Raw genomic sequence first — 16,654 nt, forward strand, 5'->3', positions numbered from 1 at the left:
GCCAGCCAAGCCCCGCCCCCGCTGCGGGCTCGGCCCCGGGCCGGGCGGAACCTGGAGGGTAGAGGTGGGTGGTGCTAGGCTGGGTCAGCTGAGTGACAGTCACGCGACAGCACTCCGCTCCGTGTGGCTTCCTGGAAGACAGGGAGTGATGAGCCGGGGTCTCCGAGTGTGGCAGGCCAGTGCTCGGCGGCCCGGGCAGGGGTGCGGGCTGGGGATGGTCGGTGTTGTCCTGGAGGAGGCCTTCCAGGATGGGGGGCGGGAACGGGGAGTTAAGTCCGGGGGCCCATCTTGGTCAGGAGGGCAGGCCTGCCCCGGGGGGCGTGGGGGGGCTACCCGAGGCTCCGAGTCAGGCAGCCCTAGGGGGCTACTCGAGCCTGGGGTGACTTGCGGCCCCGGGGAGTCCACCGACGGGACGGGCACCCGAGAAGATGGCATGGCCTCTGGGGGAGCCGTGTCTCCAAGTCTCTCTCCACAGGACATGGAGAAGGAACAAGAGACGCTGCGGGCCTGGAAGGATCGCGTGGCGCGCGAGTTGGATCGCGTGGTGGCTTTCTGGCTGGATCATTCCCACGACCAGGAGCAGGGGTGCGCGCCTTGCCCTTCTGGGGGCCTTGGACTGGGTTCTTCTCTCCTCTGGAGCCCCCGCACCTCACTCTGGGCTGGCTGCCATCTGTGGGGCGCCGCCTCTGCCCCCATTCCCCTTCACCCCCCCACCCCCGACCTCGCGAACTCGGCTAATGTCAGCGTGTCCCACAGGGGCTTCTTCACGTGCCTTGGCCGCGACGGGCAGGTGTACGATGACCTCAAGTACGTCTGGCTGCAAGGGAGGCAGGTACGGACTAGGCGTGGCCGGGGGCGCCCGGGACTGGAACCGGCGCGCTGGGTCCTGCCTGAGTTCTCACACTGGGCAGGGATCGCGGGCTCACCGCCCTCCTTCTCAAGGCCCTGAGGACGGCGGCTCCCTACTTGAGCCATGACCCCTCCGCTCCCCCGCCCCCCACCCAGGTGTGGATGTACTGTCGCTTGTACCGCCAGTTTGAGCGCTTCCGCCGCCCGGAGCTTTTGAATGCAGCTAAAGCAGGTGCCCTCCCTCCCCGTCCCCGTCTCCCCAGAGGCCACTCTCGGTGATCCCGGCAGCCGCGTGGTGTTCCCAGTTGCCTGCTTGCCAGCCGGCTCTGGAAGCCCCCCAAGGACGCTGGGTGCCCACCGATGGGGAGGAAGGCGCTGGCTGGGGCACCCCCAACGCGCCTTCCAGCGTGACACCTTCCTGACCACTAGGTGGCGAGTTTTTGCTGCGTTATGCCCAAGTGGCACCTCCTGCAAAGAAGTGTGCCTTTGTGCTGACCAGGGACGGCCGCCCAGTCAAGGTGCAGCGGACCATCTTCAGCGAGTGTTTTTACACCATGGCCATGAACGAGCTGTGGAGGGTGACCGGGGATGCACGGTACCAGGTGCGGGGGAGGATGGGCACGCTGTACATCTCCGTGCCCTCACTTCACTGGCTCCTGGCGCTTGGGTGCGGGCCAGATCTGTCCTTAACATCAGTCCTTTCTCTGGGCCCGCAGGGCCTGGGGCTGCCAGTCACACCCACTGTTATTGCTGTTATTGTCACTGTGTGTCCTCCCTCCCCCAGAGGCCCTCCCCCAACAACCCCCACAGAGGCCCTGGGCACCGTTCAGTTCAGTTCAGTCACTCAGTCGTGTCCGACTCTTTGCGACCCCATGAATCGCAGCACACCAGGCCTCGCTGTCCATCACCAACTCCCAGAGTTCACTCAGACTCACGTCCATCAAGTCAGTGATGCCATCCAGCTGTCTCATCCTCTGTCGTCCCCTTCTCCTCCTGCTCCCAATCCCTCCCAGCATCAGAGTCTTTTCCAATGAGTCAGTTCTTCGCATCAGGTGGCCAAAAGTACTGGAGTTTCAGCTTCAGGATCAGTCCTTCTAATGAATATTCAGGACTGATTTTCTTTAGGATGGGCACAGAGGTGTTACCAAACCAGACTTGGGCCCATGTGCAGTGAAGGCAATTCACTGACACCAGGTGGTGGGGAAGGAAAGTGCAGCATTTATTCCAAAGGGACAGGGTAGGTCCTGCTCAAAACACCTTTCAGAGAAGGGTTTAGGGCAAAATCAAGGAGGAGGTCGCAGGGCTTAGGAACATTCTTCTGATTGGCTGGTGGTGAGATAACCAGGAGGGAGTTACAGGATCCACTTTCTGGTTCCAATGGTCTGGGCTCTATGTGCCAGTGGGCAGCATGTACTTAAGTTCTTCCCCCTGGTGGGTGTTTTAGTTATGTGCAAAACAGCTTGAGGATACAACTCAGGATTTTATTTATGGCTCTTGGGGAAGACTTTAGTCAAACTTACTGTTTTGTCTTGCTTATCAGTTTTCCTTTGTTTCTGCATTTCCTCACTTCTTTGATTAAATGTGCTCCTTGGAACTTGGAAAGGCCTAGGAGGCTAATGCTTTTCAACAAACAAGAGGTGGGGGACCCTGGGGGGATCAACTTCCCGCCCCCCTCCACCCCGGCTCTGCAGGGTCCTGCTCAGAGGGACCAGCCCTGCCCTGGCTGGGAGGGTGCTCCTCCCTGGCCCCCTAGTCTTTCAAAGCTGACCTCACTGCCTGGGCATGGTCTGCAGCCCCCAGCCCAGGAGCCCTAGCACCCAGCCCGGGGCCAGGCCTTGGCAGGAGTGTCTTAGAAGCTCAGCCCAAGGGACCTGGGCAGACCAGACTGGATGGGGTGCAGCCTCAGCCTGGGTCTCCCCTCATCACCTCCACCCCCAGAACGAAGCCATGGAGATGATGGATCAGATCGTGAGCTGGGTGCGGGAGGACCCCTCTGGGCTGGGCCGGCCCCAGCTCCCTGGGGCCCCAGCCTCAGAGTCCATGGCGGTGCCCATGATGCTGCTCAACCTGGTGGAGCAGCTTGGGGAGGCGGACGAGGAGCTGGCAGGCATCTCTGCGGAGCTGGGGGACTGGTGCGCTCAGAGGATTCTGCAACATGTGCAGGTGGGGGCAGGAGGCAGACGCCGGCTGCCAGACCAGTCCTGGGGGGCTGGGGCACAGGGTGACCCCAATTACCCACCCCCACCCCCGAGCTCAGTCATCTCCGATTCTTTGTGACCCTATGGACTGTAGCCCGCCAGGCTCCTCGGTCCATGGGGATTCTCCCAGGCCAGAATACTGGAGTGGGTTGCCATGCCCTCCTCCAGGGGATCTTCCCCACCCAGGGATCCAACCCAGGTCTGCCGTGTTGCAGGCAGATTCTTTACCATCTGAGCCACCAGGGAAGCCCACTCATGTGCTGGGGGTCTATTTTACAGATGGGGAGACACAGGGAGGTGTGGCCCAGAACCCTTGGAAAGGGTGGGGGAGGCCGCTGGGGAGCCAGGTTGGGGTGAGGGCAGGAGGGTGGGGTCCAAACCCCCAGGCCCATCAGGGAGCATGAAACCCAGACCCAGCTTCCTCCCAGGCCTCTGGACAGCCAGGTCAGCCCAATCTCAGTCCCCACCATTCAGTGTCTTCCGGGACCCAGGCCCAAAGCAAGTTCCAGACCCTTGGGAGTGAATCAGCTCCTTCTCAAAATCCCCTTGCCCACCCCCGCCAGCCCACCCAAGCCTGCAGATGAGGAGGGAGGGGGTGGAGGGGGTTGCTGAGCACTGAACCCCCTTCTGCTCCTCCCTCTGCAGAGGGGTGGGCAGGCTGTGCTGGAGAACGTGTCAGAGGATGGTGAGGAACTCTCAGGCTGCTTGGGGAGACACCAGAACCCAGGTGAGGAGTGGGAGTGGGGTGGGCTTCAGATGTGGGGACTGCCTGCCTCCCTCCACACTGGGCACCGAGGACCAGGCAGAGAAGCAGGGATGGGCCTGCCATGCTGGGGGGCATGGCTCAGAGCAGCCCCCACTGCTGGCAAGAGAGGAAGGGAGTCAGCATACAGCGCAGGGGGCTGGAGCCCCCTACCTGGGGGAGACCACGCTACCTGCCTTACCCTGAGCCCTCACCAGGCCACGCGCTGGAGGCTGGCTGGTTCCTGCTCCGTTATGCTATCCAGAGAGGTGATGCCAAACTTCGAGCCCACGTGATTGACAAGTTCCTACTGTTGCCTTTCCACTCTGGATGGGACCCTGAGCATGGTGGCCTCTTCTACTTCCAGGATGCTGATGGCCTCTGCCCCACCCAGGTGGGAATGTGCCCAGGGCTGTCCTTAAACCATTTCACAGAGTGGGGGGCCCAGGGAGACCCCAGTGGTCCTCAAGCTCATACACAAGGAGACACATGTCCCTCCATCTTGGAAAAGTTCGTTGGATGATTCTAAGTCATCAGCACTGAGGGCAGATTTGTGTGTGATCATTACATCTGTGTGATTATGCCTTGATCCCACTGAGGTCCACAGAAGGTGGCTGAGTTGGCCACCGGCAGGAGCTGACTGTCCAAGGGGCTCTAGACAGACTGATGAGACAGCCAGGGTTTGGATTCCAGGGCTTAAGGGGAGCCTGGCCCAGCCCTGCCCTTCCAGCTCAAGAAGCTAGTGCCAATCTGCCGAGTGGTCAAGGCCTCCATAGACGTCCATGTCACAATGAAGCTCCAAGTGCCTGGGCCAGATGGAGTCTTAGCCAGGGCCTGAATGATGGGGGTGACCTTCCTGCTGAGAGGGGTGGCGGAGGGTGGGACCCAGGCTTCCAGATGACTCCTCTCTGCTCCCAGCTGGAGTGGGCCATGAAGCTCTGGTGGCCACACAGTGAAGCCATGATCGCCTTCCTCATGGGCTACAGTGAGACTGGGGACCCTGCCTTGCTGCGCATCTTCTACCAGGTGGCCGAGTACACCTTCCACCGGGTAAGTGCTTCTTCCTGGTCTCAGCAAAGGTGTGGAAACTGCAGACTGGGCGGGGAGGGCGAGTCTTCCTGCACATCCCCCGCTTGCCCCTCAGCAGACATGGAGGTCCCAGCCCCAGTACCCTCTGTTGAGTCAACAGAGCAGCCCCTTCCCCACTGGAGCTCACATTTTGCTGGCAGTGACTGACCATAAACAAGTAAACAAGCAAACAGAGATGGGGCTGAGAGCTCTGGGAAATACATCAAGGTCGGGGGCTGCAGGCGGGGCTGATGGGAAGGAAAAAAGCTGGAAGGGGTGCTCAGCAAAGAGGGGTCAACCTGACTCTGGGGTTCATGGGTGCCGGGGCTTCGGAAGGGGAGGCCATAGGGCCATGGGCCAAGTCAGGGAGATGGCGCAGTGGCTGTCATCCTGGCCAGTGAGTGGGGGCCTGACCCGGGGTGCAAGATGCAACAGGAGCAGGGCTCAGAGTCTGGCTGAGTGGGAGGAGTCTGGACTGGCCACAAGTGTTTGGGTGTCATAAGGATATAGATGATATATACTGCAAGCCACGAGGCAAGGTGAGCTTTGAGGACAGAAGGAAAAGAGAAGAGGGAATAGGAGGACCCAGCAAAGGAGACAAGAATCAGTTGTGAGGCAGGAAGGGAGCCAAAGACTCCCCTCCACTAGAGGCCCGAGCGCAATGAGTGGAGTGATGACCTGTGCCAGCCATGGCTGAGAGGCACCTTGGGGGCTGAGCCTGAATGAAGGAAAATTCCCAATGTGTTTCGAAAGCCACAACTCACTCCATCAGTAAACCCCAGTACAGGAAGGATTACAACAGGGAGTCTTACTTGGTGGTCTGTGGGTTTTGCGACCTGGGAGAAAATTCTATCTTTCTTTAGGCTAACCTCTAACTGAAATCCAGTATTTGCTTCCATCATGAATGAAAGCACAGTGGTATTAGCAGTGTCTGACTTCATCACCAGTAGACATCCCAAATGTGTTCACATTATATTGTAGTTCGAGGGGCATCTCCCAGTATTGCACATATTCATCATTACTTCCAAACACAACAGTCACAAGACCCGGGGTGATATATGTTAATATTGAATGCATTCAAAAGAACCTGTGTTCGAGGCCATTGGTGTTAACTGCATAAAGTGAAATTTAAGGAATAAATTGTCAAAAAAGAGAGATGGCCATCGAACAATCAGGAAACTTATAAACAGATCAGTCATTATGCACTGATCATCATAACAGAAGACAGGAAATTCAGACATCCACAGAAACGCTGGACAGGAAAACAGTTCAATCTGTCCGTGTCAGATAAAATAGTTGAATAATGTGAGGACATGAGCAGTGTCACTGGAAAGATAGAATGAATAGATATAGAACTAGTGTTACCTGCTATGAAGAGGAATAGACCTATTCACAGGTCGACATTTAAAAAGATTTTGATAGTGGACTTCAGTGTCACTGACTTCTTCCACAGTCCTGAGAAGGGATTCCACTCAGGTCTCTATCTGGGGAGGAAAGAGAAGGGTCTAGGCCAGGGGTCTGGAGTCTACCCTGGAGCATCTGCAAGAAACTGTGGGCAAGAGAGAAGAAAGGAATTCGGAATGGGTCAATACAGCTGCTGGGCAGGGTCAGGCTTCAGGGGGCTCCAAGGGAGAGGGAGATGTGTTTGGGACCTGTGACAAGCAAGGCTGGAGTCAGCTCAGTGCTAGATATCTACAATCTCATCAACTGGAAGACAGGCCTGTGAAGCAGAGAACAGGAACTCAAAGGGAATCATCTGTTACAACGTTACATGACAGGTCAGCACGTCTATTCTCTTTCTTTAAATCAATTCTGTTGAAGTGCAATTAATATTTTAAGAATCCATTTTAAGTATTCAGTTCACTGAGATATAGCAATGTATATATCTGTGTTTAGTACCTAAATTGTACCTGACTCTTGCGGCCCAATGGACTGCAGCCTCCCAGGCTCCTCTGTTCATGGGATTTCCCAGGCAAGAATACTGGAATGGGTTGCCATTTCCTTCTCCAGGGGATTTTTCCCGATCCAGGGATCCAACCCAGGTCTCCTGCATTGGCAAGCAGATTCTTTTGCACAGAGCCACCAGGGAAGTACCATATATATATCTGTATAACTACCAGCATACTCAAGATATGGAACTGTTCCATCATACCCAAGGAGGGTTCTTTTATTCCATCTTGCAATGTTTCATCTCACAGTCAGCAGCCCCTTTCCAAAGTGGGGTATCTAGGTGCCCACTTCGGCTGCAGAAAAAGGAAAAGAGAAAGCCCTTTGTGTTCATATTTGTCCAGGACGCGGGATCTAACAGCACTGGTTCTGTAGTTACTGTATCTGGGGTCTGCCCGGGCTCTGATCCCGAGTAGCGCTTTAGTGGGACGGGTGAACACTTATTCCCCAGGCGTCTGTCATCTGGGCAGCTCCTGCCGGCGCTGCTTGTCACTGCCTTGTTATTGCAGTTTCGCGATCCAGAGTACGGGGAATGGTTTGGCTACCTGAACCGAGACGGGAAGGTCGCCCTCACTATCAAGGGGGGTCCTTTCAAAGGTGAGTTGGGGACAGGGCGAGGCCTCAGGGGCTCAGGGCACTTCGTTGTCCCCAGCCCTCCCAACCCGCTGTCCCGCCTCTCCCCGTAGGCTGCTTCCACGTGCCGCGGTGCCTGGCCATGTGCGAGGAGATGCTGAACAACCTGCTGAGCCGCCTCGCTCCGGCCTCAGCCCTCAGCACCCGGTCTCCGCCCGCTGGTCCCGCCCGCCCGGGCGCAGAATAAAACGAAGCCTGTTACACTGTCTGTGTGTGTGAGCTTCCGTGGGGTCGCGGGAGGTGGGGAACGCCCGCCGCCTTCGGCTGGAGGGCACCTGCTCGCCCGGCAAGTGACCCACCCAGAGCGCTGGAACCTCCCACCTTGCCAAGAGGCCCGCCCCGTGCCCGGGTTTGCCCGGCCATTGGCCCGCCCCGCGTAGAGACCCCGCCCCGCCCTTGGAGCTCCCTGCGCATTAGCCGAGCACCCAGGAGGGTGGGTCCGGCAGCGCGCCACTTCCATCCGGTGGACGGGCCAGGCGCGCGCCGCCTCTTCCGCCACCGCCCCCGCGATCCCGGTCCTAGCTCCAACCCTAGCCGTGGCCTGGCAGCCCCGGTGTCGCTCTGAAGCGCGGCGGCAGCTGACTGCGCGTTCACGACCCGCTGGGAGCCGCGAGTCCCGCCGCCGTTATGAACATCCGCAATGCGAGGGTGAGGGGCCGGGGCCGGAGACGGTCCGCGCCGCGTGGGAGCGAGGCCCAGTGGCCGCGTGCGCATGCTCCCGAGGGGCCCGGCCGAGCCCCAGGGCCGGCCGCCTGGATCGCCTGCGGCCGCCCGGCACAAAACAGTGAAGGCCACCGTTCCCGTGGGGTTGGCCCTCCCCACAGATGAGGCCAGGGGTTCAAAGCCGGGGCTGCGAACCCCTTTTTCGGGGATGTCGGGGCTCCGTGGGATGGTGTTGGGGAGCTTCCTGGCGCTCACGTCCGTTCCTGGAACAGTCAAGTTTTTGCCCGGCAGCCCTGGCCCAGGACTGTGCAGAGACAGATAGTCCCAGCTCCCGCCCAGGTCTGGGGGTGGGGGTGGAGGGTCGGTGAGTAGACAGCGAGCAGGGCTCCAACAGAACCGAGGCCTACTTAGTGCAGCCCCAGGCCTGACCGCGTTCCACTGCCCTCCTCCCTCGCAGCCAGAGGACCTGATGAACATGCAACACTGCAACCTCCTGTGCCTGCCTGAGAACTACCAGATGAAATATTATTTCTACCATGGCCTCTCCTGGCCCCAGGTGGGCGGCTGTTGAATTTGGGGACTGGGTCAAGGCCAGGGAATTCCCACCCTGGGTTGGCTGAGACCATGAAGAGTCCCAGGGGGACACCTGGGTGAAGGAGGCCTTGAGTGTTGGCTTCATCTGGGGTGGCTGGGGGTGGAAAGGAGGTGCCTGAAGACGGGAGACGAACAGGGCCAACCTAGGAGCAGAATTACCACCTGTCTGCCCACCTCTTCCCGGTTAAGAACAAGGGGCACCGTGTGGTATGGGAAAACAAGGCCACATTGCTTGGAGGTCAGGAGCTGTCACTGAACTCCACCCTGGCCTGCTGTCCATCATGGCCAGGGCAAGAGACAGGCAGTGGGGCCAGGTGTCCACTAAGGGCTCCTCCAGCTCTGATAGAAATTTGTTTTCTGCCTCCTCTTTCCTCCTGTCTTTTAGCTCTCGTACATCGCTGAGGACGAGAATGGGAAGATCGTGGGGTACGTCCTGGCCAAAATGTGAGTCACCAGAGGCAGAGAGACAAAACTGGCGCCTGACCTGCGGGTGGGGGAGGAGGGACACTGACATCTGCACATGTCTGATGGAGGCTGCCTGGGTTGGGTTGTTGTTTTTTTTTTTTTCTTTTTGAAATGAATAGACTGTTCTTTAGTTCAGTTTGAGCTTTAGAGGAAATGTGAGTGCAAAATACACTCTCACATAACTCCTTCCCTGTCTTTCCTGGTTGCCTCTCTTACTAATATCTCCTGGTACATCTGTTACAATATTGCTGCATCATTATTAAAGTCCATAGTTCACAGTAAGTTTCATCCTTGGAGTCATATGGACAAATGTATAACAACATGTGTTCACTACTATAGTATCACACAGAGTAGTCTTAGTGCCCGCCGAGTTTTCCGTACTCCACCTGTTCATCCCTCCTCTCTCCCCAGGGAACCACTGATCTCTTTACTGTCTCCATAGTTTTACCTTTTCTAGAACATCCCATGATTAGAATTATACAGTGTGTGGGCTTCCCAGGTGGCTCAGTGGTAAAGAATCTGCCTGCCAGTGCAGGAGACACAGGTTCAATCCCTGGGTGGGGAAGATCCCCTGGAGGTGGAAATGGCAACCCACTCTAGCACTCTTGCCTGGAGAATCTCCATGGACAAAGGAGCCTGGTGGGCTACTGTCCATGGTGTCGCAGAGTCGAACACGAGTGACTGTATACGTACCTCAACATACAGTGTAGCCATTTCAGACTGCCTCTCAGTCATATGCATTGAAGTTTCCTCCATGTCTTTTCCTGGCTTTATAACTCCCTTCTTTTTAGCACTGAATAGTGTTCCATTGATACTGCACATGTCTTTTGTCTGCTGCCTGGGGTCTGGAGAGCCCTGACTCTTTCCCCTACCCGGGATCTGGGGGCACTGTGGGGTTCGCTCCTAGCCTCTCTTTCTTCTTGATCTAGGGAAGAAGACCCGGACGATGTGCCCCATGGACATATCACCTCGCTGGTGCGTAGGACCTCCCCACCCAGGCTCTGGTGGGCATGGAAGTTAGTTGGAGCTGCCTCTGAGGTCCCACTTTTCTGCCCCTAGGCTGTTAAGCGTTCCCACCGGCGTCTTGGCCTGGCTCAAAAGCTGATGGACCAGGCCTCCCGAGCCATGATTGAGAACTTCAATGCCAAATATGTCTCCCTGCATGTCAGGAAGAGGTAGAAGCCGGGGTCAAAGGAAGGGGGGTGGGGGCTGCTGTCTTGATACGGGTCCTGGGCTGCCTTGGCTTTTGGAGAAGACTGGGAGGTGGGATTTGTGGGGAGCGGGACTGGGAGGATGGGCAGGACCTGGACGTGTTGTCCCTGTCTGGCCTGGTCTGTAGAGCTCAGCACAGCCTTGTTCCCCTACAGTAACCGGGCAGCTCTGCACCTCTATTCCAACACGCTCAACTTTCAGTAAGTAGATCTAGATGTTTCTAATGGGAGTGGGACAGTCCCCAGGTCTGGCTTGCCCAGGTGGCTGAGATGGGCTGAGCTACTTTCTGGGCATGAGGGTGGGCGGCAGCTAGAGCTAGGGACAGGCTTTGGCCTCCACTCAGAGACAGTGACACCCACCTGCCACTGTCTGTTTGAGATGTGTTGTGGGCCTAGAGGACATTTAGTGTTTCTTGCTGGGCAGAAGAGGACTACCTGCTGCTGGTGGGGGCCAGGTGAAGGGCAGCATGGTGAAGGGATTCAGAAGTAGAGACAAGGACCCAGGACAGGAACAGGACTGAGAGTGACCAGGCACCTAGAAGCATCTCAGCAGAACCAGAAGAAAGGGCAAACCGAAGCATATTGGTGCAGGAAGGGTGCAGCAGAGGGGTCTAGAGCCCTGGGTGTCCTAGTGGGTGAGAGCAGTCCGCTCAGTGTGCCCAGCACAGGACACAGAGAGCCTGGCCAGGAACTGCCCTGCCCAGGGCATTGTGGTGAAAGCTGCTGGGATGGGCTGTTTGTGGAGAGCCCACTGAGACAGCCTTAGCTTCAGCTTGCTTAAGGAAGGGAAGGACCTACGGGCTGGGCATCTGAGGATCTTTGACCTGGATGCAGACTCCCCTGCTGGTTGACAGTTACCGGGTCTGAAGGCTGGCAGGGCCTTTCTGGGCCATCCAAGAACACCAAGAACAGAGACCACAGCACCACCCCCCGCCGTTTCCAACTGTTCAGCATGGGAGCCAGCCAGCCATGCATGCCCAGGAAATGACAGGGAACTGGGCAAGGAGGGGTAGGGTATTGCCACATGCAGGGGCCGTGGTTCCCAGGAAACCACAGAAATAGATCCTTGGGAGCCAGGTTAGGGATGAGGTGGGGTGGCAGAATGCCAAGGGTGGGAGGAGTCCGGCTTACTGTCGGAGAAAGCAGATGGAAGGCCACGTCGGAAATGTCTCCAAAGGGCCTTTGGGGGGCACTGACACCCCGTCCCAATGGCAGATGGCACCAGAGGGTGGAGGAGAATGCCCCCAACTCGGTTTCTCCTCCTCCTCTCCACCGCCCCACCCCCCCGCCCCCAGGATCAGTGAAGTGGAGCCCAAATACTACGCTGACGGGGAAGATGCATACGCCATGAAGCGGGACCTCACCCAGATGGCCGATGAGGTGAGTCCAGTGGGGCCAGGTCCACCGGCCCCAAGCAGGCTGAGCGGGGTGGCCTGAGGGAGTTGGAGGTGTCCTGGTCCTCTTCGCCTCAGCTGACAGGTGGGGAGCCAGATCTTGGCAGGGCTTTAAAGAAGGCTGTCATCGGGCCAAGGCTCCATTTTCTGAGGAGGAGGCCTATCCTGCCCAGAGGCCGCTGTGACAGGACAGTCTGGATGTGCTGAGGCATGGGGCTGGGGATGGCTGCAGCTGGCTCCAAGGCTGAGGAGATAGGGCTCTGCCCAAGGCTCCATGGGGGCCGGGGCCATTCAGAGGGCTCCACAGCAGCTGCGTGAGGGCGTGTGAACACCTCCACTTCACTGCAGAGGAAACAGGCCCAGAGGGGGCAGTTGCCGGGACTAGCCCTGGGTCTCAATGCAGTCCTGTGTTTCCTGCCCTGCCTGCACCCCCAGCAAGAGACCAGAAACGGGCAGTGGGAGTGGGCCCTCATGGTCTAGAGACTTAGGCCCTGTCTCCTTCCTCCCACCTCTCCTGGGCTTCCCGTGGCAGCTGAGGCGGCACCTGGAGCTGAAGGAGAAGGGCAGGCACGTGGTACTGGGCTCCATTGAGAACAAGATGGAAGGCAAGGGCAACTCGCTTCCGAGCTCAGGGGAGGCCTGTCGTGAGGAAAAGGGCCTGGTTGCGGAGGACAGCGGTGGCGACAGCAAGGACCTCAGCGAGGTCAGCGAGACCACAGAGAGCACCGACGTTAAGGACAGCTCAGAGGCCTCTGACTCGGCCTCCTAGAGCCCGCACCTGCTCCCCTCCCTATCCTGGCCCGCCCATCCCATCCTCACCGCAAGAGGTTTCACAATAAACTTCACCCAGTGGCCTTGGGGAGTTCACGTGTGCGAGTGTGCACCTTTTGGGTGGTGTGTGAATGCCCAGCTCTGGCTCTTGTGTTCTTCTGGATGTGGACCTCACAGCCTTTTGGCACAGTGTGTCCTGCAAGCCCTCCTAGAAGGGAAGAGCTTTGTCAGGGTTTTGGAGAGGTCTGATGGCTTTGAACCATCTTTGGGTCTGGGGGGGTGGGGGAAAGAGACCCCGGAGTTCTGGAAGCCTGAGCCTTGCTGTGCTGCTACCCTGCCAGGCTCCAGATGTGGGAGTCCAGCGGGTCATTGACCTTATCTACCATCTCGGTAGTGGCCCAACCAGCTCCCTAGTTCCCCAAGCCCTGGCAAGTGTCCTTGATTCCTCCCTCCCCTGCAAACTAACAGATCCACCAATTCTGTGTGTTTGATCACCGTGATACCCCTTGAATCTCCTTCCTAACGGTTTTCGATTCACAGAGGTGAGCAGATAGTACAGGGTTTCCGTGGATGCACGCCCCCCCCTCCACTTTCAACTATTAATAACATTTTGACCTTTCTTTTTTCATTTTAGTTGGAGGCTAATTATTATTAATAACATTTTGTATTCTTACATTTGACCCAATACTGATACATTATTAACTATAGTCCAGGGTTTACATTTCCTTCTGCGTTGTAACTCTGGGTTTTGACAAATAACATCATGTCGTTTCATGCAGAATAGAAGCCTAAAATTTGCTCCAGTACCTTTCATCCCTGCCATTCCCTCCGGCTGCAGCACCATTGTTTGCTGCCCCTCCTCCCTGGGCGGGCTGCGTGGGCCGCCCACCTCCCAGCGGAACTCAACACTCCTTAGCTGTCACTACCTTATGCCCCTGCTACCGCAGATGGCACACTGCTCTCCTGCTACGCTGAATAATTCGCTACCAAGGGTTGGAGCTCCTGTCTCTCTCTGGCAGGCGCCTGCCACGTGATCAACAGGCAGCCGGGAGACCAGTGGGCGGTCCGGGAATTGGAAAACGCGCCTGCGCGGGCCTGTGCGCCGCCACCGGCTCCTGGGCCGGCGAGGAGGAGGGAGGCCGTGTTCTGATTGACTCAAATTTCTGCCTCGCCCCACCTTCCGCGCCCGGCGTCAGTCCCTTTAGATTCACCTACGGAGCCGGCTTCGTTCCCAGGCTCTGATTGGTCCGGCGGCGGCTGGGCAGGGCTCCGCGCGGAGGGCGGGGCGGGGCGAGCAGTGGAGCATGCGCACTACCTCGACCGCGCCCCAGCGCAGGCGGGCGGGAGCCCGCAGAGGCTCTCACGGCCCCTTGCGGGCCTTTCCTTCCTGCCTCTTCCGACCCGCGCTCTGCCCGCCCCCCCGCCCGCGCCCTGCGGCCCAGGCGGGCCGGTTGAAGCTCGGCCGCCCTCAGGCGGTCGAGTTTCCTGAGCGGAGGCGGGAGCTGCGGCGAGGGCGGAGGGCAAAGAGGGGAAGCCGCAGGCCCGGGTGACCCTTGGGGCCCAGCACTTCCTCCGCCTCTGCAGGGCTCGCCTCTGGAGCAGCCCCTTCAGGGCCGTCGTGCCAACCTGAGGCCAGAAGGCTGGGGTGGAAAAGCAGGACGCCTGCCTTGTAGCCTTGGGACTGTGGGTGGGTTCCGGGGACGTTTTCCCTGGCATGAGCCTGTACACCGAGGTGCACAACCTGACATGAGCACCTGGTAACAGCCTCGCCACCGATCTCATCTCCCTCTGGTCCATTCTCCGCGTAGCAGACCTGACCCTGCCTCTGCCCGGACCAAGTATTCACTCGCCAACAGGTTTAGCAAGCTCCCGCAGATCTGGTCCTGCACAGATCTGGTCCTGCCCTTTCTGAGCAGTTTAGATCCTCCTAAGTGGAGAAATACAGCTGAGGCTAGAGCAGGCAGTACGGCCTTAAAGGCCAAAGAAGCATTTGGCCAGTACTAGTGACCATCACTTCACGAGAAATAGATGGGGAAACAGTGGAAACAGTGTCAGACTTAATTTTTGGGGGCTCCAAAATCACTGCAGATGGTGATTGCAGCCATGAAATTAAAAGATGCTTACTCCTTGGAAGGAGTTATGACCAACCTAGATAGCATATTCAAAAGCAGAGACATTACTTTGCCAACAAAGGTCCTAGACAGTCAAGGCTATGGTTTTTCCAGTGGTCATGTATGGATGTGAGAGTTGGACTGTGAAGAAAGCTGAGCGCCAAAGAATTGATGTGCTTTTGAACTGTGGTGCTGGAGAAGACTCTTGCGAGTCCCTTGGACTGCAAGGAGATCCAACCAGTCCATCCTAAAGGATATCAGTCCTGGATGTTCATTGGAAGGCCTGATGCTGAGGCTGAAACTCCAATACTTTGGCCACCTCATGCAAAGAGTTGACTCATTGGAAAAGACTCTGGTGCTGGGAGGGATTAGGGGCAGGAGGAGAAGGGGACGACAGGGGATGAGATGGCTGGATGGCATCACAGACTCGATGCACATGAGTTTGGGTGAACTCCGGGAGCTGGTGATGGACAGGGAGGCCTGGTGTGCTGCAATTCATGGGGTCGCAAAGAGTCGGACACGATTGAGCAACTGAACTGAATTGAGTGACTCAAAAGTTTTGCACCAGTGGCTGAATGGGGTACACGTGGATATTTCTGGAGTGATAAAGCAAAAGGACAGAAGGAGAGTAGGGGCCGAAGCCAGTTCAGCAGCCATTTATTGTGGGCTTGAGCCTTGTGCCTGGCTCTGCTGAATCGGGGAGGGACTTTGGGGGACCAGTCAGGGCTCAGATAGAGGGGAAGGGGCAAGATGTGTTCCATCCAGCTCCCAGGTCCAAAAGCCCCAGTCCCTGGTGCACACACTGCACCTTAGAGAAGGGCCTAGACACGGGGGGTGGGGGGCAGGGAGCTGAGAAGGTATGTTTTCCCCTTCTGGGCAAGAGAACTGTGCACAGTTGAAAGCCAGGAAGTACCTGTGCAAAGTCCCCTCCCTTGCAGAGCTGCAGGTCAGGGTCACATGTGTCCACATTCACACAGAGGCTGACTTTGACTTCCATGCAAACACGTGCCTGGACCCCTTGCACAAGTGCCCACAGGCTCCCCTTCCCTGGGCACCACCCCAAAGCCTAAATACCTTTGCCACCCTTGTCACTATCTGTGTACCCCAGGGATTTCTCTAACACAGTTGTTTACTCTGCCTTGTCTACCTGCTAACTACATCCTGCCTTAGTATACCAGAGAAAAACTTGCCCTCTGACTTTGAGTTGCTAGAGAGACGTGAAGCATCCCTAGATAAGAGGAGCCCCGAGCTGACCCCCGGGCTCAGTAAGGCCCTGTTCTGAGGGTGCAGGAAGAGGGCTACCCCTCCCCAGCCCCCCAGGCCTAAGACAGAGCAGGTGTGAGGTGCAGGGGAAAGGAGACAGAAGAGTGTCTTCCGGTAGCAGGAAGTGGTAACCACCTATGGGGAAACAAGGCTGGTTCCTCTCTATGGGGCTGAACAGAAGGGGAACCTTAGCCTAGCCCTGCCCTCTGCCCCTGCCCCCACTCCACCATGCGGCCTGGAGGGACCAAGGGCAGGTTCTGGTCTCCCCAGCTGATCTTCCTAACCCCCTGGCTCTCCTAGTGTTGGGAAGGGTGGGCCCCATTGGATGTCCTGGGGGTCTAGGGAAGGCAGCTGATCCAGGGGAGCCCGGCGGTCAGGAGCAGCTATGGTGTTGCTGCACACTGGCATTGATGGCTGATGGCCATGATGTGAGGGGTGCAGTCTAGCAACGGGGACCACAAAGCCCTCTGGAGTTTGGGAGGGAGAGGCAGCCAGAGGGTGCCAGCTTGTCGGGCACCTTGGGGCTCTCACAGCGACCCTGGCTGCTTGGCAGCTGAACCTGGGGCACAAGCCTGCCTGGCGGCGTGCCCTGTGTGCCCGGGGTTGGGGGGGCGGGGAACGGCAAAGTCCAGCCACAGTGAGAAACACACCGGCCCCGAGACCCTCGTGGGCAGTGCCAGGCCCGGGGCGCCCCGCCCCAGGAGCCGCGTTGGGGGCGGGACAGGACAGGGCGGGGCCGGCGCAG

The 16,654-nt window shown here is 57.9% G+C and overlaps 2 protein-coding genes across 3 annotated transcripts; both read left to right on the forward strand.

Annotated features, from left to right (window-relative positions):
* The first annotated feature begins 52 nt into the window (after positions 1-52).
* On the forward strand, positions 53-7,645 carry RENBP (renin binding protein). 2 transcript variants are annotated; one of them, XM_070365695.1, is made up of 11 exons: positions 53-175; positions 476-585; positions 757-832; positions 1,006-1,081; positions 1,279-1,451; positions 2,788-3,012; positions 3,693-3,774; positions 4,008-4,183; positions 4,708-4,839; positions 7,314-7,401; positions 7,491-7,645. In XM_070365695.1, the coding sequence occupies exons 1-11, from the start codon at positions 149-151 to the stop codon at positions 7,622-7,624; spliced, it is 1,299 nt and encodes a 432-aa protein (XP_070221796.1). In that variant the 5' UTR covers positions 53-148; the 3' UTR covers positions 7,625-7,645. The 2 variants fall into 2 exon arrangements, with proteins under 2 accessions (XP_070221796.1, XP_070221797.1); XM_070365696.1 differs by having other exon boundaries at positions 89-201.
* Positions 7,646-7,876: 231 nt separating this feature from the next.
* On the forward strand, positions 7,877-12,626 carry NAA10 (N-alpha-acetyltransferase 10, NatA catalytic subunit). The gene is made up of 8 exons (XM_005909068.3): positions 7,877-8,085; positions 8,558-8,656; positions 9,080-9,138; positions 10,089-10,134; positions 10,219-10,334; positions 10,527-10,571; positions 11,666-11,750; positions 12,297-12,626. The coding sequence occupies exons 1-8, from the start codon at positions 8,065-8,067 to the stop codon at positions 12,531-12,533; spliced, it is 708 nt and encodes a 235-aa protein (XP_005909130.1). The 5' UTR covers positions 7,877-8,064; the 3' UTR covers positions 12,534-12,626.
* Positions 12,627-16,654: the final 4,028 nt, after the last annotated feature.

Source organism: Bos mutus, chromosome X (assembly GCF_027580195.1).
Source record: "Bos mutus isolate GX-2022 chromosome X, NWIPB_WYAK_1.1, whole genome shotgun sequence".
Classification (NCBI taxonomy): domain Eukaryota; kingdom Metazoa; phylum Chordata; class Mammalia; order Artiodactyla; family Bovidae; genus Bos; species Bos mutus.